The 20,852-nt window shown below is 43.0% G+C and overlaps 1 protein-coding gene across 3 annotated transcripts in view; it reads left to right on the top strand.

The window, feature by feature from the left end:
* GNAS (GNAS complex locus) overlaps positions 1 to 20,852 on the top strand; it is a 158,251-nt gene that overhangs the window by 52,340 nt on the left and 85,059 nt on the right. Inside the window, exons 1-2 of one of the 3 annotated variants that reach the window (XM_054845057.1) lie at positions 6,990 to 8,161; positions 12,165 to 12,237. In XM_054845057.1, the coding sequence (XP_054701032.1) occupies positions 8,023 to 8,161; positions 12,165 to 12,237 (212 nt within the window). In that variant the 5' untranslated portion in view covers positions 6,990 to 8,022. Of the gene's footprint in view, positions 1 to 6,989; positions 8,162 to 8,434; positions 8,554 to 12,164; positions 12,238 to 20,852 lie in introns of those variants that run through there. The other 2 variants (XM_054845058.1, XM_054845056.1) reach the window with 2 other exon arrangements.

Genomic DNA, 20,852 nt, shown 5'->3' with positions numbered 1-20,852 from the left:
CTTCTTCTTTGCCAGAGAGGGAAGTATCTCCTTTTCATTCTGTTTGTTTTGGAGTATCTGTACTTAAGTGTTTTGTGTTTGTTCTTTATTGAATACATTAGCGGTGCATTAATTTCTTCCTGACAATGCTCATTTCACTGCATTCGGACAGTGAATATGACCTATGACTGACAAACTTGTCCTTTTACTTGATGACTCTGCTTTGCCCTCCCTGGGTTTGATTGATAACGGCTTCATTTCCCACCTTGTTTACCTTTAAATGTTTTTCAAAGTAATTTTTATTCTGGCTGCTGCAAAGGAAACAACAATCTGTTTGCTTTGGTTTTGCTTTTTAGATTATTGTTTGGCTTTAATTTATTTGTTTCTCCTTTAAACGCGCTTGAGATTACTCAAGGGTTCCTTGTTCAGCAGGTCAAAGGGTAACTTGGAGACTTTGAAACCGTCTCCCTTTTTATCACCAAGTTTTGTTCTTCCAAGAGTCCAAAGGATTTTGCAGGACGATAGCTCGTGGCAGATGCCTCCGTCTAAGGAAAGCGTGAGCAGCAGACCTGAGTCACTGCAAGAGGCCACGGGAGCCTTTTTAGTGCTCAAAGCAGATGGAAGAACCACTGATCTAAGTCTAAATCAGAACCTTAATTAATCCTCATATATAACTAACTAAAAGACTAAGTTTACAGGGGATTAAATACATTGAGATTGATAGGTCTGATACTCAACTCCCAGTCACTTCCGTGGCCCAGAATGCAGACCCACAGTTCTGTATTTCTACAGCTAAAAATTTTAACTGACTTCAAACCAGAGAAGTGTCAATACACAAAAATATACTGTGTGTGCTGTTAAAAAAATGTCCTTTAGCTGAAAGAGTTAATCTGCGCCAGAGGTAATCCCTGCTTTTAAAAGAGGGAACTCGGAGCTGCTCAGGCACAGCACTGTGAATTTGTAGGACAGCAAAACCAAGCGTTGGGTAATGTAGGCTCCTTAACAAAAATTCACAGCTACTTTGTATTTCTGCATAAGATTTTAATCCTATAAGGTGCTATGCACATGGGGAACTACTTCTGCACCTTTCCAATAGAAATTCACTCACTGTTTATTCTTCCCCAGTACTTTAAATCCCTTGAAAACCTTAGCAAGAAAAAAAAAAAGCACCTCTAAAATCGCCATTTCTTACAAAGATGGGCAAAGATAACCAATTTCAAATGAGTCACAGCATGGAGACGAATGCATAGATTTTTTAAACAAAAAAACCCAAACAAAGCAAGGTATAGACATTATCCTACAATAGCATACGTTCATCTGAGGGGGAATTACAGGGTTGCAGATTTTCAGTGAAAAAAGATTGAACTGTCTTCCCCTTGAGACTTCCCCTGGACTCAATTAGCAGCTCTGTCCCAACTCTTAGGAGCGGGACAGTCTCACCGATGTGAGGACTAGGGAGAGGAGAGAACTGAGATGCATGGCTGTAACTGCATTTTCAGGTTTGTAGGGAAGTGATGCATCGTTTGTTGTACACTGATCCACTCCTTGACAGCTTTAATCAGAGAGTATTTTTCTGGTTTGTTTTATTGGATTTTTTTCCACACGCGCAAACCTGGATCTCTTTTGGTTCATCCTGATACCATAGAGAGGAATGTTACAAAGTTTACAGCCTAGATTTTCAAGTGGAAAGAGTCTAAAGTAAATCAGAGATAAAGGTGCTGCTGTAAGAACCGTTTGTTTCATGTGTTCCCCAGGTTAATTGAGCTCTGTATCCTCCCATGAAAAAGACTTGCTGAAAATAGGCTATTTCCTATAAACAGTAACAAAGGAAATTGTACGATTAGATCACCACCGTTCCTTTTACTTTTTGAGCTACAAATTTTGTCTTCTCTGCTGTGTCTCCTCAGCCGTGGTAGGAGCCGAAATACAGGCAATTCCAGCGGCAAGGAAGGCTGACAACCTCCTCAAAAGCTGCAGTGCCATTTCGATCCGGTTGCTAAGGGATGCTCAAGCATGATGTCGTCTGTATCTTCCCTTCCAAATGAGCACATTGGTTTGGTCACAACTCCACCCCCACAGTTCACGGCCAAAAGTTTATGAGGTCATGTTCACTGCGGACAGCGTGAGCCCGTAAGGAACTGTACAACTGTCCCATCTGAAAACTAACAAACCTTTTCTTTTTTCTGTAGGCTAGGGCATCCAAAGTGCTCAGTACCTTCAGCTTCCTAACAAAGGTGGATTGTTTGCAATAGGAAATAAGGGTGTTTGTCACCTGGAGGGTTTGGAAGGCGTCTGTGGTGTAAGGTGGACATCCTGATCTGGAGCTCACAGTCGCCTGTAAAAACAGAGAGTAACTCAAGCCAAGTCAGAGCCTAACTCTGATCGATTGAGAGGAAAACTGATGCAACATCAGAATTGTAAGCAGAAAGTGTTATCTGTTCAGTTAGAAAGAGAAAAGAATGGAACAACATGAAGCATGTGTCTCAGAAGCATTTTTTCAACAGGCTCAACATCTACTCTGTTAAGAAAATAGTAACTCCAAGAACAACTCTTGCATCTACATTTTCCAACCAATGTTTGTGAATTTTTCAACAGTATTTCCTTGTCTCTTACCTATACAAGTGCGACTATCCTCATGCACAATAAGGGAGATTACCACAAGGAAAATGCATTCAAATATATGCAATGGTCTGTCAAATATAAAGTAAATCTGTTAAAATAGGAAAAAGATCGTATTTTTCTTGAGGTCCTTCTGAGTGATTATACTGATAGGTATTATATGTAAATCTTAAAAGGACAGAAGTTTATGTGTATGGGGGCGGGGGGGACCGTAAGGGACATGTACTTTGCAACAAGTTCTCTCTCACTAGTAAGTGCTGTTATTGATAGCCTACTTCTGCTTTATATCTAAATCTTTCTAACCATTTGTAAATCAAGCTAATATAGTTGTCCTAGCTGGGAAGAGTAAAGTCCTTATAAATTATGCACTTCAATAGGACTACTCAGCTGAGTAGAGTACATGTTTATTTACAGGATCAGGCCATTGTTACAAATCTTCCCCCAGTCTCAGGCACCAAACAGGAGTTTTTGGGGCAAAAGCTGTGGAGGGAGAACGGAGGAAAGAATTGCAATGAAATTCCTCTTTCCAAAAAAAATTAAGAAAATTAAGAGATCTAGTGATTTTCGTTAGAATGTAATAGAAGTTAGGCCAATGAAAAAACCCCATTAAGTTATCAAGTGGAATGAAATGGGTTATAGATACATGAAACTTTACAATACACACCCCCCACAAATATTCCACTAAAACGTTACTCACTTTGAATTATCCTGCTGCCTCTCCTTGTGAGATCTTTTCTGGTTCGAGAAGTGAAAGAGCAGAATATTGTTTCATACTGCTTACCCCCCCCCCTTCTTTTGTGAAATCCTTAAGTTAAGATGCCTGTTGGTGTCTCAGAGTCTTTCATTTACTTTAGACTGAAAAACAATTGCAACAGAATCTGAGGCTGTTGGCTGTTATATTCAGACATGGAAGGAATATAATTTAATTTGAATTTTATCTGTAAGTGTGCAATGCTCACCATCTTCTGTATGTAAACTCTTACCTCCCATTAATTTAAGTGTTGCAGGATTGAATCAATAGATTTAAGTCCTCTAATGTCTCTTACATGTGAACTTCCATGCTCAGGTTACCTTGCATTTTTGGAAAATATTTATGCCTACCATGCAGCAGGGTGCTTTTAGCAGTCTCTTCTGAATATTTTCAACCAATCCTCAAATAGATTTTTATCACAGAGGCACTATGGCCATACATATAGTTATTTTATCTTTGCATTTATTTGTTCCTAAGACTGCAGGTTCTTCAGAAGTGAGCTTTAATTTTATGGTGAGGTAGGGGTCAGATTTTGCCTGTGCTTTCCCTTCTGATGGCAGTAGTCTTGTGAAACCGAAGTTCACAGATTTTTACAAGATGGAAGCTAATGCAACTGGTTCCAATAAGAAACAACGTTTACTCTAAAGACACATCAGTAGCTTTACGTTGTTTAAACAAATAAAAAAGAATGAGAACAGCTGATGTGTTGGTATGCTTGCTCTTCAAATGATGCTCTCCTAATCAGGACAGCACTAGAAAAAAAAATCATGGCAAATGTGGTGGGTTTGTGAAGTAGGGTTGGTGCCTCATGTCTTGTGTTGTATTTCAGAAAGACAAAAAAAGTCTGTAATTGCTGATAGGTTTAACAACTGGGGAGTTTTCTTCTTGTTTTCTATAGCTTTTAGCACTTCCACACTTTAATAACACTTGTAATACAAGGAGCTAATTCTCAATTCTGTCATGAGTAACTGGGAGTTCTGTGAATTAGCGGAGCGTTTTCCAACTACCTCGTGCTTTGTTCAGCCTGAAGAGACGGCGGCACAGGGTGTATATACCAGGATTTAGACAGCACAGGGTGTATATACCAGGATTTAGATGGCACAGGGTGTATATACCAGGGTTTAGACGGCACAGGGTCTATATACCAGGGTTTAGATGGCACAGGGTGTATATACCAGGGTTTAGACAGCACAGGGTGTATATACCAGGGTTTAGATGGCACAGGGTCTATATACCAGGGTTTAGACAGCACAGGGTGTATATACCAGGATTTAGACGGCACAGGGTCTATATACCAGGGTTTAGATGGCACAGGGTGTATATACCAGGGTTTAGACAGCACAGGGTGTATATACCAGGATTTAGATGGCACAGGGTGTATATACCAGGGTTTAGACAGCACAGGGTGTATATACCAGGATTTAGACGGCACAGGGTGTATATACCAGGGTTTAGATGGCACAGGGTGTATATACCAGGGTTTAGACGGCACAGGGTCTATATACCAGGGTTTAGATGGCACAGGGTGTATACCAGGGTTTAGACGGCACAGGGTGTATATACCAGGATTTAGATGGCACAGGGTGTATATACCAGGGTTTAGACGGCACAGGGTGTATATACCAGGATTTAGATGGCACAGGCTGTATATACCAGGGTTTAGACAGCTACCAGGAGGGCAGCAATTCCTGTGCTCAGCGCAGCGGCTGATGGCTGTTAAGAGTTTAACCTCCTTGAGCCCGTCTCAGTTTGTGTTTGGGACAGGGATGGGTGCGCACTGCTGGACAACGGCATTTACACAGCAATGACTCCCTTGTCAGCGGATGCTTTGGCATATTTACTGCTCCCTTGTCCCTACGCTAATGCCGCTCACCCTTCACCAAAATTTTAGCCTTTTGTGATCTCCAGCAATAATTTTTACCTTGTTTGTGTATTCCTTTGTGAACTGTTTGGAGCCAGAGACAGGCTCCCTTCCCCGCCAGCTGGGGACCTGGAGGGAAGCAAAGCCTGGAGGCTAGGGCAGATTTTCCCTGCTGTGTGAGGTGGCAGATACTGGCATGTCTGCATTCCCTTCGTACCTGCGACCATAAAAATGCTATGAGGTTTTATAATTTCCAGTCTGAATTCTGCTTTATTGATTCCTGTATACCTTGTAAATGCCAGAGTTAAATCTATTTGAATAATGTATATTACGTGGAAACAATACAAATATATAAAAGACCTATAAAAGATACAAGGAATTACTATAATCTTTGCATCAGATGAATCTGGGCATTGCTGAGCCAAGTCTCTCTCAGACCTTTTAAAACTGCCTTGGCCTAAAACAAGACCTGGAGAAGTTAGTAGGAGTCTCTCCGCTGACTCCAGAGCTCTTAGGCTCTGTGTACCCCAAAGTAGTGACATTGAAAAATAGACAAAGTGCCAATAAATCCTCAAAGACTGAGATGTGGTGGTGGTGTTCCCTGTTCCTCCTGCAGTCCAGCCCTCTTTCAGCAAGAGCAACTAAAGAGATGTATCTGATGACACAAACTGTGACCTTCTAGTTGTTTGCTCTATTCACATAATTATTTTACTGTAGGTGGTTCTAAACATAGTAACTGGATGACATAAGAAGGTGTGTTCATGGGAATAGCACTATAGATAATGGAATTTTGCAAATGAGGATAAATAATTTATGTATTACTATACATTTCACTAATCTCAGGAAGAAAAACTACTTGTGTATTTTAGGGAACCAGGTTTTACAAAGAGCAAAGCACCAGTCTTTGTTTTCCAGAGGATATGCTCGTGCATGAAAACTACCATGTCATTTATGTAATGAGGTTTCAAAAAATATTGTAGAAAACAAAATGGAAACCGTACGTAGAAGTAATCGCATGCATCAAGTTGTACTCCCCTGGTGCACCCCGCATGACTCGGTAGCTTGTTTCCCTCCGTCCCACCCGGGTCCCTGGCCGCAGCCTTGCGGAGGGAACCGCGTTGTGTGCGAGGGAGCTGCCCAGCGCTCGGGAAACGCATTTCCCCAGAAATACCCGCATTGGTAAAAATTAATTCATGCACATCAGCGCCTGCAAGGATCGTTCTGTAGGCCAAAGTTCATCAACTGAGAAAATATATAAATACATACATATGTATTTGGTACAGCTACTTCTGCAATAATTATTTTCAAGTGTAGTATAAAGTGCCGTGGGGCACGACTCCCTTAAAACTTATTCAGAATTCTATGAATTTAACTCCCAACTCCTGCAAATCTTTTTCTCGGCTGCTTTCATCCCGAAAAGCCCTTCTGAAAGACCACTCGCCATCAGGGCGATTGCGTTACCCCCGCGCCTGACCGTCCGAGGGGATTGGGGGTGCCGTTAATTCCAGCACCGTGCAGGAGATTCCCCAGCGATCCCCGGGCTCCCTGCGCGGCAGCAACCCGCCGGTGCGGTGCGGGGCCCCTGCGCCACCGCGGGGCGAGCAGCAGCAGCAGCGGCGGCGGCGGCGGCGGCGGGAGCGGCGGGGCCGGTTCGAAGAGGGCGCCGGCGGCGGCGCGGGCTGACGCGGGTGTCATGTGAGCGGCCCCGCTCCCAGGGTTCAGTGTGGGCCTGCTTGCCCCACCCCGCCGCTCTGCCGCCTCGGTGCAGCTCAATAGGGGGAAGGAAAAAAAAAAAAAAAAGGGGGGGGGGGAAGAGACATGCGGGAGAGAGAGCAGGAAAAATAAGACGGGGAAAAATCCTCCCGTGAGGGACAGGTTTTGCACCGGGGGAGAGAGCAAACGGGCTTTTTTTTTTTTTTGGCTTTTTTTTTTTTTTTCCTCCCCCCGCTCCCCGGAGAAGCAGAGAGGATTCAGCCGCCTGGAAACCTAATGTGAAAAAGCAGCAGCAAGGCAGCAAGGAGAGAAAAAAAAAAAGAAAGAAAAAAAAAAAGAAAAAAAAAGGGGGGGGGCTTGGATTGGACCCCCCCGCCCCGGTGAGGGAGGAAGGACCCGCGGCGGCCGGAGGGCGAGGAGCTGCGGCGCCCGGCGAGGGAAGGGGACCCGACCTCCGCCGAGAGCCGGGGCTGGCGTGACCCCCTCGGCGCTTCAGCCCGTCGGCGCGGGGGGAGAGGCGAGGAAGAGACGTTTCCCGATCCTCCCCGCCGAGGATTTGGGGAGGTTTCCGCGCCTGGAGCCCGTGCCTTTGGATCTAAAGAGGATTATTTTTTTTTTGGGGGGGGTGGCACTGAAGCTGGATTTGTTCCTGTGCGTGCGGCGCGGGGGGGGACATTTCTGTTCCCTCTAGAGGAGCCGGCGGCCCGGCCGGGGGCGCGGAGATCCCCGCGGATCGCTCCGCATCGGGCCCTGCTGCCACCCCCCCGGGAAAGGTGCGCTGAGGGGATCGGCGCGGGGCTGAGCGGGGGGGCGGGGGAGGAGAAGCAGCTGCAGCTGCCGGGGAGGAGGCCCGGCGGAGCAGCAGCAAAGTCATCGCCATCGGCCCCCCCTTGGCTGGCTCCGGGCTCGGCTCTCTCCATGTCTCTGGCTCTGGGCAGCGGCCGCCACAGCAGCGAGTAAGGGGGGAGGAGGAGGAGGAAGAAGAAGAAGAAGAAGAAGAAGAAGAAGGAGGGAGCCCGGGAGAGTGCCTCCCTCCCCCCGGCAGCCCCGGCCGCCTCCCGTCCCCTCGCCCCGCGTCCCTTGCCTCCCCCTCCCCAAGATGGGCTGTTTAGGGAACAGCAAGACGGAGGATCAGCGCAACGAGGAGAAGGCGCAGCGGGAGGCCAACAAGAAGATCGAGAAGCAGCTGCAGAAGGACAAGCAGGTCTATAGGGCCACGCACCGGCTCCTCCTGCTGGGTAAGGGGGCCGCGGGCAGCGCGGCGCCGGGGCAGCGGGCCGGGGTCCGGCAGCCGTCCCCTCCCCGCCGGAGGGAGGGCAAGGCGGAGGGCGGCGGGGCTGCGCACCGGCCCCCTGCCCGGGCACGGGGAGGCCCGAGGGAGAGGTGGGGCCCGGGGGGGAGCGGAACCGCAGGGCCCACCCGTTCCGCGGGGCCGGGGGGCGGCCGGCGAGCCCACTCCCGTCGGGGCCGCGGAGATCCGCTAGCGCCCGGGGAGGTGGGCCCGGGCGTGCTGAGGAGACCGGTGCGGTCCGGAGGAGCCTGCCGGACTCCTCGGCCTGGTGACGGCGGGGAGGTCTCGGGCGCACCACCCGGGGCGCCGCGGGAGGGGGGCCGGGGGCAGGCCCCGCAGGTACGGGGCTGCGGCTCGGGGCCGCTCTCCGCCCGCGGGGGCAGCGCCCCGTCGCCGGTGCAGAGCGGGGAGGCAGGCCGGGGCGGGGAGCGGGCCTCGGGGCCGAGCGTGAGGAGGTGGCCGGGGATGCCGGGCCGGCCGCCGGCGAGGGGCGCGGGATCGTCGGGCCCGAGGGGGAACCTGGGAGATAAACAGGGCAGGGCGCTGACAGGGGCCGCGGGCCTGTCCCGGGTGTGCGGAGCGGCGAGCAGCTGCCGCGGGGAAGGCTGGTCACCGCGGCCTGGCAGGAGCCGGGGGCCGGGCGGGGGAGGCGGCCGGGGCTCGGCCGGCCCGGGGCGCTCCTCTCGCCGGGGGCTGAGGCAGAGGTGCTGAGGAACGTGCGGCCAGGCCGGGGAGAGGAGGAAGAGGAAGGGAGGAAGTCGGGGAATCGTTTGGGGGAAACAGAGGGAGGATGTCGGTCCCGGAGGGAAGCGCGGCGGCGGCGGTGGGGATGAGGGAGCTCCGTGCCTGTGGCGGGGGGAGCAGCGCCAGGGCCGGGCTGGGAGCAGGCGGCCCGGCGGGTCTTGGGCACGTCCTCCGTCCCCCGGCAGCCTCGTTAGGCTTACTTCTGTCGCACCATTAATTGAGGTATTGCGCGTTTGGAGGGAGGGGAGCGTTTGTAGCTTGATTTCAGGTATTATTTCTGCGGTTAATTTGGGTTACCTGCATGTGTCCTGTTTTTCAGGAGATACGTTAGAAATGCAGGTTATGGCTTCAAGGAAGGGGAAGAGTCCAAAAATCGTTATCGGAGAGAGCAAGAAAATGTTTGTCAGGTTCACTATTTCAAAGTATTTTAAAGTAGTGTTTTAAAATAGGATGCAGTTACGAGATCGCGTTGTTTTGGCCACGCTCAGGGACCGCTTGTGCACATTATGCAGGGTTTTTAGCGTGGAGCAGAGGCTAGGCCTCAGTGAGCTGACTCAGTTCTGGTATGAAACAACCATAATGGGGGGGGGGGAAAGAATTTTTGAAGGTTGTGAATTTGGAAGTGTACTCTTACCGGTAAAATTTTTCAAATACTAATTTGAAGAAAGAGGCTTAACATAAATGGAGTGACTAGGACGGCAGCAGCACCTGCAGCACTGAGTCGTCTGCCAGGGCTCCAGCAGAAGTCTTTTAACAGGAGAACTGGGACTTCAGCTCTCGGGGAATGTCTTGGACTTCCAGATTTCAGGCTGAACATTATATAGATACGTAGAAACCATTTGTCATCAGATGAGTTACTTTCATAAGACGCAGAATTTCAGAAAACAGAAACATGATGGTCTCGCCTGGATTTTCTTTCTGTTTTCTTTAGTTTTGGTGGCTGAAAAATAGTTTAGATACTTGTAAATAAAAATTTGCGGGTGTTTAGCGATGGCTGGAAGGTCATCTGTGTGCGTGTGTTTTAAAGTGATAGCTCAGCTGTTGCTGTTTCTAACAGTAGCTGTCATGAATTGTGGACAGTGTATAACACAAACTCACAGGTAAAAACTAAAAAAGTTCACATCCCTATTATTATGTTACGTTTACTTTATAAGACATGGAAATAAAAAAACCACGTACTTTGAAAGTATTCTTAATATTTTCATATCATATTCAAATAACAACAAAGAAGAGCTGCGAAATATTCCAACAGGTTTATGCTGCTCTTTGTAGGCCCCACTGCTGTACACGTGCTTGCCCCTTCTGCCACGAGCAGTCTCGCTGAAATTAATGGAACTCTCCTTGGTGGTGAAGTTAAATGTATGCATAATTGTTAGTAAGAACAGGGCCTTAATGAATAGCCAAATATAGAAATAGATTTATTCAGAGATAGATTTATTCAGAAATCTAGATGTAATACTTCATTTTGGTTCACCGGTGGTGTGTCTGGTCCAGAGAACCCAGGTATGTCAATACCAAACTGTGTGTTTACAGCAAAAGCAACACCTATCTCCCCTGCTCTTGGCCTAAGCAAAGTAAAGATTTTGGCTCCCAATGCTTCTAATATGTGATTCAGAGTTACAGCTGAAATTTTGTTATTAATTACTCCAAATGGAAATATGATGATGACATATACCGCTATTCCTGAATAATCCTTAGTTGTGAAGAGGACCCAGTCTCTATCTTAACCTGAGATACTAATTCTTGATTAGTTTTGCTGCCTGTCTTTATTGCATGGTGCAGTATGCCTGAAGAGACAGAGCATGTACGTTATAAAATAGTAGTTTGGGGAGAAACGGTGCTTGCATAAAGAGTTGTAGGTAAAAACTGCTCTCTAAATGCTTACAAAACATCAGTGAGCAAGGAGAGGAAAAAGGAGTAAAGCTCTGGTATTAAGGTGGCAAAACATGCAAGGAGGCTTTATGGAGGGAAGAGCAGCACTATTAGGAGTTCATGAGGGAGAAGGAAAGGAAGGGAGAAAGCAGAGTGGAATGCATCTGTCAGAAAATGAACTTTGAAATACAAGTGCTAAAATACAGTTTTGAACATGAGGCTCAAAATGGAGGCTTGTGCTGTCAGTGTGTGCTAGCAGAAGCCTGGCATCCTGGAAATAAAAACTGTACCTCTGCCCATTCTGCCACAGACATACGTTTTCTGTTGTTGAGACATAAGCTAATGAGAGGAATAAACAAGTAGCCAGGAGATGCAAAGGGGAATCTTTCTAAATTTTGCCAGGTTATCATACTACTCTTGCAAAAATATGTTTGCTTTATATAGAAAGCTACCGATCTGGCAGCGTGGAGCAGCTCAATTAAATGCTGCTGTTGGAGAATTTTTAGCGTGTATGGAAAAACAGGTACTACAGGCAGATGGGTTGCCCTGTGCACTGGCATCTGTGCAGCACAGCAGAAATAGCATACATCTACTTATGGAAACTGGAGTAAAGAGGACTGGTTTTCTTGTACTGCAGGTATATAAGTGAATCGGAGGATTGCTGGGGGGGGGGTGCTGTTTGGAGCATGCAGCCACAAAAGGTGCTCTTTGCATGTCATTGCGTATGTGATTGATTTGGAACATGTAGAGAGGGTGGGAGGTTGCTTACAAGACACTAATTTGAGAAGGAGGCTTCTGTAGCTTTGTGGGTGGAGGCTTAAAGGGGATGCCTTCCTTTTTCAGATGTGAGTATCCACATACTTTATTTCTTGTGATTTAAGTTACAGTCTCTTGACTGGGTGATGATAACCGCAGCCAAACTTAAAATATTTTTAGGATCTAACAACAATGCTTCAGTTTCATACGGACTTTAGTTAGTCTTTCCATCAGTTAGTAGTGACAAGATAAGCAGATCTTGACGTTCCCTGTCTTGTTCTCTATGAAATGTTGAAGTTGTCCTTTTTCCTTCCAAACCCTGCAATCTGCTTTTAACGTTGACACTGGAAAAATGGACAGTGAAATGATCCAAGATTCAGATATGACACATGACTTGAGCTGGGCATTTATTTTTAGCTACAACTGAAGTTTCCAGTGGCAATTATTTCTTTTTCTTTCACTTTTCACTCTTGCACCGACAAAACCAACTTTCTTGATTTTACCCTGAGGAAAAAATTCTAGTGTGTCCCTTCATCACTCATGCTTCTTTCTGAAATTGATTTACTTTCATTTTCTAGGTGCTGGTGAATCTGGTAAAAGCACAATAGTCAAACAGATGAGGATCTTGCATGTGAACGGATTTAATGCTGAGTAAGTGCATTTGTTTTTTTACTTTACAACCTACCTTATGTCTGTGCACCACACAGTAGTCACTGCTGATTGTTTATATCTTGGTATATTTTCTTCTTGCTAGTGTTTCATAGTCTCTAGAATTTGGATGTGTATTTTTAGATGAGATTAATAGACATTAACTTGAAGAAGTCATGCACCAATAATAAGTAAGAGCTAACGGTATAAAATGATTTCTATCAAGGTTCAGTATAGCTCATTTGATTAAGGCTTAAGTTTTGTGCAGTTTTTTTAACTGCAGTTTCTTTCACAACATGGCTGACGCTGATTTACCTCTGCTATAGCACATTGATTCATACTGCTGTAAACATGCCTCCTGTTAGTGTACAAAATGAATGCAGTTTTCTTTATTTAGAGCAAGTAAGGCTTTTGTTTCTGTCTCCTCGCAAAATGAGACTGTACTGTGAATTTTGGGGGTAATAGGTCAGATTTTCTTCTCTCTTCTGTTGTGTTTGCTTGTCCAGATGTTTGCGTTAAATTATGTTTCTAAAAGCTCTTCTTGTTTAAACTTAAAATCTGTTCAATTATTTGATAGTTGTGAGGAGGGGAATGGCATTAAGGTAGGGAAAAAGGAAATCTATTATTTTTCTCTTGAGAAAAATTAGTGTTTGCTAACTTTTGATCTAGCCTTGCTAGGGAGGAGGAAGAGATTCTTCTGCATGTTAGTTTACGCTTGCAAGCATCTTTGTGTGTGTGTGTACCAAAACCTGCTAAATTAATTCTAATTGAATTAAGGTGTTAGAATTTCAGAGCTTATTCTTTGTGATTAATTTTTTTAGATTATATTAGTGGTTTTGTCTGTCTTGTTTTCAAACATAATATTTGTGTATTAGCATCCTCTAGCTTCTAGTCAGTATCATCTATTTTGTGAATCCTGCCTTTTTTGGGAAGATTAAGCTTTCACTAGTCTTTCAGTAGTTAATTCTTTAGTAAGAATGTCTGAGCTAAAAGTTTAGCCAAGGAGCCTGGACAATACTTCTTCCTAATCCCTGAATGCTAGTTCAGGATAAGGTACACAGTCTTTTGGAAGAAAGTTCAGACTGATTCATAATAAATTACATTCTGTGCTACATGCTTTTAGCTCCTCTTTATAGGGAATATTTTCTTTATCCAAGACAGCTCTTTTTCATAAGTGCCCAGTCCTGCATCCTATTACTGCTGAGTTGTCTCCATTATTTTGGCTGCTCTTGTTACTAAAGACCTCTTAAAGGACTTGGGTGACTTAAAAGATTTGCATGATTTGACTTTGATGTAGCAGCTCTAAACCTTAGCACCTAAGTAAAATGTTCATCAATGAAAGCGGAAGTCAGGGATCCTTGGCACCTTTAAAAGTATCGATCCATTTAACCAACACAGTTCTTCTAAGTTTTCTAAGCAAACAGATGCTTCTAAAGAGATGATGCTGGTGTGTAATGAATGGTGTATTACATGGGTAGATAACCTTCTCAACCCTGCAAGCTGCATAACCAAATTTGTGCAAAACTGAGAGCCCAGAGACCCATTATGCAATGCCTACAGAGCTGAGGAGGGACTGGGGCACACTTTGGGATTTACAACAGTGGTGTGTTCCTCGAATATCTCACTTTTGTGGTGTAGGTTGGGGCTGAGCTGAGCGTGCAGCTGGATTCCAGGGCAACATGGCAAATTTGGCCTCAGGAGCCTCTGCTGGCTTCTGCCTTCTCATTGCGAGGGATTTGGATTACCTAGCAGCCCTATGCCAGCACAGCCCTGCTGCCAATCACATAGCATACCCCGGTGTGGGAGCCACGCTTGAATTGCTGGGGAGCTGCATGCAGCTCTGGAGCCGTTGGTTGTGCACCCCACGGCATATTGTCTTGCAGTCAGTCCTTTGTGCTTGTTCCTTGTGGGTGGTATGTATTGGAAAGTTCAGGTGCATAAAAATCAAATTTTAAAGTGGTATATATAAATGTACAAGAAATAAGTTACAATGCATCTAGTTATAGGTTTTTGTTGCCAGAAACAAGCAGTGGATAATAACATACACTTTACATGGGGGAGAAGGCTGGTTTTCAGTGTTCTGAAGTTCTTGCAAGTTACACCTTAGTCCTTAAGTAACTTGTATTTTCTTCAGCGTAACTAACTGCTACGTATGTTGTCCTGCTTTCCCTGCTATCCTTTTTGCCTGATTCATTCCCTTTCTGCCCTGCTTACCTTGTGGAAAAATATGGGATTCAGCTAATGAGAGAGATAGCATGGACTTCTTTTGGAAGACTAGGAAAAGTAAAGCATTACTTCTCTTATTGTTCTTATCAGTTTTCTAGAACATAAAGTTGTTTGCATACAGCACCACAGTTGATGTGATGAATAGCAGCAGAGAGGTGGTGAAAACTGTAGTATGCCAGAGATGAAGAGACATTTTTTAATGTTAGTGTCCATGTACATAACTGTAGTTTTGAATTACTGCTGTTGATGCAACTTATTCGTGTGGCTGGAAAGAAATCCAATTTAAAGTCCTGTCTAAAACTTGTTTGCCTTTGATTTGGTTGCCCTGTGATAATTGATGTTTGAAGCAGAAGGAGGATACCTGTTACGAAAGGTGTCTAATGTGCTACGAACACGGGAATCAAAAGGTTTTATTTAGTGTTACTCAAATACTCTTAATTCCTGGTGACTAAACAGGATATCCAGTGCTAAATGTATTAGCTTCCTTCAGAGAGTGTGGCGATTTTTTTTTATTTGTTTTGTTTTCAGGATTCTGCCCCTAAAGAGATGAAGGGACAGTTGTCATGTGCATTGAGGTGAATCGCCCTCACGTAGAGTTGTAGAATATAACAAGGTGAAATCTATGTAGTTCTACAAAACTAGAAGAATTTCCTCTGGGACTCCCATCCTTGATCGCTTTACCTAATTAATTATTTGAGGAACTGTATGGAATCAAGTGTTCCAGGTAATTAATATGCTGAATAGTTAACAATGCTAAGGTGAATTTGAAGGTGGTTAAAGTTCTAGCCAAGTTAACTACAGTAAAGACTGTTTAAAAATTTTTCAGTGTTCTTTTTATAATCTGTAGTTGAGTTAAAGACAGAATTTTGTTGTTGTTGTTGTTCCTGTTGTGAAGGTGGCGTGTGGGAAGTAACAGCGCTCTGGCATTGGTAAGCAGAGCAGAATATTGGAGAAGCAAGGCATAGTCTACAGCACAGGTTTTTCTGGATGGAGTTTTGGGAAGGGCTTAGCCCGCTTCCAGCTCTTGCAGGATGGCTTCAGTTGGTTGTGCTCTCAACTGATGTCTTCTGACAGCGATTTCATCTGTAATGGGAGTGTGGCTTGCCCACAGTATTCTTCCGGTGTGCCTCATCTTTAACATGGAAGAGCTGTATTTTAATACATATCAACCAAATTTTCTACTCTTTGCACTACTGCCAACGAAAGAGCCCCTTGTGATGTAGAAAGGGTTTAAATTTGGTTTGTAATAGCAGGAAGCCTGTGACTTCTCTTCCTTTCCTTCCCTCCCTCCTCAGCACTTCAACTGTCTTTTCATGAGGCTGTTCCAGAGGAGTAGGTCTCTGCTGTTGGATACTGCATTTTATGAGCATCCACTGATAAAGTGGAGCTAAAACCTTCTCTTTTTGACTGGGCAGAAGTTCAGATGCCAATCTTGATGAACCAGAAAGGATTAAAAATGGAAAAAGGAGGGCAGGAGGAGTAAAGAATATAGTTGGAAGAGTGAATGTAAATGTATAGTTGAGGTTGAAGAGAGGAAAAAAATGAGTCTTTTCTGTGTTATCTTGGGGCTGGGGTTCTTTGCTTCTAAGATGATGGCCTTTCACTGACTTTTTTTTTTTTTTTAAGTCATTTTTCCCCTCTGTGGCTGACAGACTCTAAGGAGAGGGTCATTGTCATGCACGATTTTAGAAAGTGGGAAATTGGCAGGGGTGATAGACGATTTGAAGTGTCATGGGAAAAACTAGGACAAGCAGAAATATTTAGATAGAAATAAATTGTTGAAATGTGACTTACGAAATCCACTACAAAGATTGACAAATAAGGGGAATGTGCTTTTGTGATTAGTAAGTTTGGATAGTATTTATGATTCAGGAAGTCTCGAGCTTATAGGGAATTTCAGATAACGCTTCTCAGCCTCAGATTCCCAAATGTTGTATAATGATGACTTTATTTCTATTATGACCTAGATTTAGTAGTTTGTGAGGAAGGAAAAGTAGTCATTGATGCTTTCTAATCCTTTCTTTATATATCTCGTCCACTAAAAGTTGAACTGCAGTACCACCGTGATTTCACATAAACCAGTAAATGATGTTAACTAGTCACACTGGTCAGTGTCAGTCTCTTTTCTGACTGAAATGACTTGTCTCGGTAATTTTACTGTTCTGCTTTCTGATACCGTGCTTTGTTTTCTAACTTTGGTCTTTTTATGTGTGTGATTTTATGGAAGAGAAGATAATGTTATGAGTGAGGAAAAAGTATAATATTTATAACTAAGTCTTTAAAAATAATGATTTCCCTCCTAATGGCTAATATTAGTTTGTATACACAAACATTATTGCTCTGATTTTACAGTTCCTTTAGATTTGTGTACCAATGCTGTGTTTTTAGAATGGTCACATCAGTTCCTTGCCAAGAAACAAACTGACTTTATTGTATTTTACTCTACTGGCAGCAAAAATAATTTTTTCTGGTGTTTGAGTAACATTGAAAATCGGGGGCGGGGGGCACTCAGTGTGTGTGATTTCCCTCCCCTCCCCCCCTTTCTTTTTTTCTGTGTATCACAATGTATATGGGGAGGCTTCTGCAGATTTGAGGCAGAGAGCATTTGGTTTTTTTTTTCTTAGCTCTTCTTCCAGGACACAGACAAGTTGTTACTGTGCTGGAAAATTTGTGTGCACGTATCTGTTCAAGACTATGAAAAGTTCCATTCCAGCTGAACAACTAGTTATGGGTTTTGATCAAAATTTGTGCCGTAGAACATAGAGTGAAAGTGTGGGTGGAGAGGGGAGCAGGATATGCATTTCAGTCTATTTTGGGTCTTGTCCCAAGAACTGACACAATTGTGTAATTGAGTTTTGTCAAAAGACAAGAATATACCAACAGCGAATAAATACTATGATTAAGAACTGAAGCCTGCATATAGCTTATAAAAGTTTATGCAAAATGTTTATGCAAGTTAAATATAACTTCCATCAACTTGAAAGAAATGGGAGGTAATATCTGGTGACATTAAACAACCTAAGCAAACAAGAAATTCCTTAATTGTTAGAATGTTTAACGTTGTGTTTGTGTGCTTGAAACTATCTTTTCTTTGGAAATACTTTTATTTCTACAAAGGGGAAAATTCCATTCTGTGAAATAGTAAACCTGAACTCAATGAAGCAGCATTAATATTTCATTGTATTATAAAGAAAAAAGGAAAAACACTTTCCAGTTTTTGGGTTTTTCAAGTTTCTTGTGGTATTTTGCCCTAAGATATGAGACATTATCCATTAGGAACATGTGCAAATGTTTTGCACTTAAATCTACTACTCAAGTATGATTTTTTTTTTTTAAATAATGTAAGATGATTTTTCAGAAAATTCTGATAGTTTATAATACCTACAGTGGCCCTTATTTAGCAAAGAGTATTAACATTCTGTGGTCCTGAATATTCTAATAGTCAATGGAATAACTCTGTTACCTTGCTCAGAGACATTCTGAAATCAAGCCATTAAAATATTTCCATGTGCAAGTGAAGTGAAATTTTTTTTTCCAGGGTGCAAAATGATGTTATTTAGGTTTCTGACAGTATTACAGAAAAGCGATGCGTGAAGGAATCTAAAAGTTTAAAAAGCTGGTTAGTTCTATCTGGGTTTAGATGCTCGTGGTAGGCTCAGGCTAACCATGAGTGGAGAGATGACAACACAGTATTGAAAGAAAGCACAGACTTTCATTTTTACATTATGCTTTATTTTCAACTGCCTGGTTTGTGTGTTTGCTTTTTCAAGAAACTCTTACTTAAGTAAAATAAGTGAAGTGAGAATTGAACATAAAAATTTATTTATTTTTATAATTGCGTGGGAAACAAGGTGTTTGTCATAGCAGAGCATGCATCTTATCTGCATTTACTGGTTGGTGGGAAATGCTGAATTCTCCTAGCAAAGCAGTATTTAAACTACCAGTTTTATGTTGCGCATCAAGAGCTCTCTGTCCTCTGAATTACTGTTCCTGGCCTTGCAACTTGACATTTGTGCTTTCAGTTAAATATTTCAGTTTTCTGATTTTAAAAAACAACAACAACAAACCCCTGACCCAGTAGTAAACTTGTCCCTTAAGCTAGATTTGCATATGTTGCAGACATGATTTGGCATGTAAAGGGACTGGCCAAAAATATGGCAGTAGTTTTATTTGTTTTGAGGTTTAAATTTCACAAAAGCTTTTAAAGTATGCATAGGCAGCTATCAACCTAGTAGAAAGCTTTATAGTTAGAGTTGTAGAGAGCTTGGAGGGCAATAACTATGAATAGTGGAATAAGCGTGAGTGATGTAATCTGAGAGCGAAAGAGAGACAGAAGAGAGCTTAAGACTTAACTATGTGGAAAACTGTGAATAGGTTTGGGAGGATTTTGACTTTTGATGGTGGATGTGGGATTTTACCCATTAGTTTTGGTAAAAACAAACCCTGTTCTACAAAATTTGCAAGTTTCCTTTCACCTTCTCAGAAAATAAACTGCTCTGTTGGTAGCTGAGCTAGTGAAGTCTGATTTCTGTAACTTATTCTGTCTCTCCCAAATATTTTCTGCAGTAATCCCTCCCAGACCCCTACACCATCTGCGGTTCTTCCCCACAGGATCCGTAACTTTCCAAGTATCTCCTGTCTCCTCCAACTGATGCAGTCCTCGTTCTAGTCCACAGCCCTGATGTTCCCTGCAACACTGGCCCATAAATACTCCTGGATCATCCTGTCCTTTTTCTTCCTTTTTTCTGCTTTTCCTGCTACCTGGACAAAGTCAGTATGTGCCGTGGCTGGTGTGGATCTACATGAACTCTCCCCGCTTTTCCTCGTTGGAACAGTAATTTTGGTTTCTCTTCTACTCAACCTCTGATTTTCATTTCTGGAAAATTAATCTGTGTAACAACAACCCTCCTTCAAGTTTGGTTGAAGTTGGCCAACCTTATCTGAGAGAGAGTGAGACTGAGAGAAAACAGCTAAAAAACGTCCTACTCTTCCTCAATTCACTCTGAATATTTTTTGAAATATTTTTACTCTGCACATTCATGAGTTAAAGTGGAAGTGGCCTGCTTTTATCCATTTTCTTATCTTAAGCAAACATCTACTAGTATAAGCCAATATATCATATTCTATTTAACTTGTAATTTAATAAATCACAAACTATATTAAATACCCCAGAAAAACTTTAGATAACTTCAAAAATATAACTATGTGGAGAATTTTAAATATTTATATCTATATTCCACACTTCAATATCCTTTCTGAAAAAAAATTCAGTGTATCAGGTTTTTCCCAACTCTTCCTGAGAATTAGACCTGTCGAGTGATTACCTTTTCTCTAGCCAGTGTTGCGGAATCAGTGCTATGTGAAGAATTTTCTTCTGTAGTATCTCACTGGATTTCGTCTTGTTCGTGTATTTTGGATAGGCAGACTGGGCAGTACTCTTATTTTCCCAGTAAAAAATGATTTTACTAATTTATCCAGATGGATACTTGAATTATTTTATATGTGAACAGAATACTTTTTATCATCTTAAGATCATGGAAGGTTACCTTTTTGGTATTAAAACTATACTTTCATATTATTGCAATCCCTGAAGATTCCCCTTGCTTCATTAGATAGCAACATTTTACCTGTTGCCAGTCACTCTGGCTGGGGAAATTTTTTCAGTTTCATTATGTTAAAACCTAGTGTGTTTGTCCCATAAGATATAATGTATTATTAATAAATGCTGTGCTTTTATCAGCTCCTTCTAGCAATCTAGATATGAGTGTTATTTTTTGTTCCTGTTTCTTAGGTTGCTGGGCTTCCTGCGTTGTTATGGTCTCTGTGGGATAGGTTCAGTAAGAGCGAAGATGGGTTCTGTCATTTATCTTCTCTTGGGCTGGGGAGCAGGTTTGTGGGATTCCAAGAGATTTTTTTATATTTTTTTTTTAAATGAAAAACACTCCTCTTGTTCCAGTTTTGTAAGCATCCTTCCCGAGTGTCTCCTAGATCAAGGCAGGCATAGCTAATGCTTTGAAGTATAATCCAGCAGGCAAATTTATCTCTATCTTTATTTTTAGGTATATCATGCGTTTGTATATTAGGGTTACCCAAGTCCCATCTCTGATGAAGAGCTGAGATACAGAAATTGTTCAGCTTAATCTTGGTCATTCAAAGCTCTCAAGTTGAAATGAAGGAATTTCCACCGATGAGGGTTGTTGTTTTTTAAAAAAAATGTAACTTGAATCCTGATGTCAAAAATAATATGCCCTCCATTTTACTTTGACACTGAATCCTGAGTTCCTACTAAATGCAAGAGTATTGAGGATACAGTGCAAGTGTAGCTGCACCAGCTTTTAATAGGTATTTCTACAACTGTATGCTAATTTAAACGTGCAGTTAATTAGAATTAC

The sequence above is a fragment of the Grus americana genome, chromosome 17, assembly GCF_028858705.1.
Source record: "Grus americana isolate bGruAme1 chromosome 17, bGruAme1.mat, whole genome shotgun sequence".
NCBI lineage: Eukaryota > Metazoa > Chordata > Aves > Gruiformes > Gruidae > Grus > Grus americana.
This window is presented reverse-complemented; position numbering and strand designations above follow the sequence as displayed.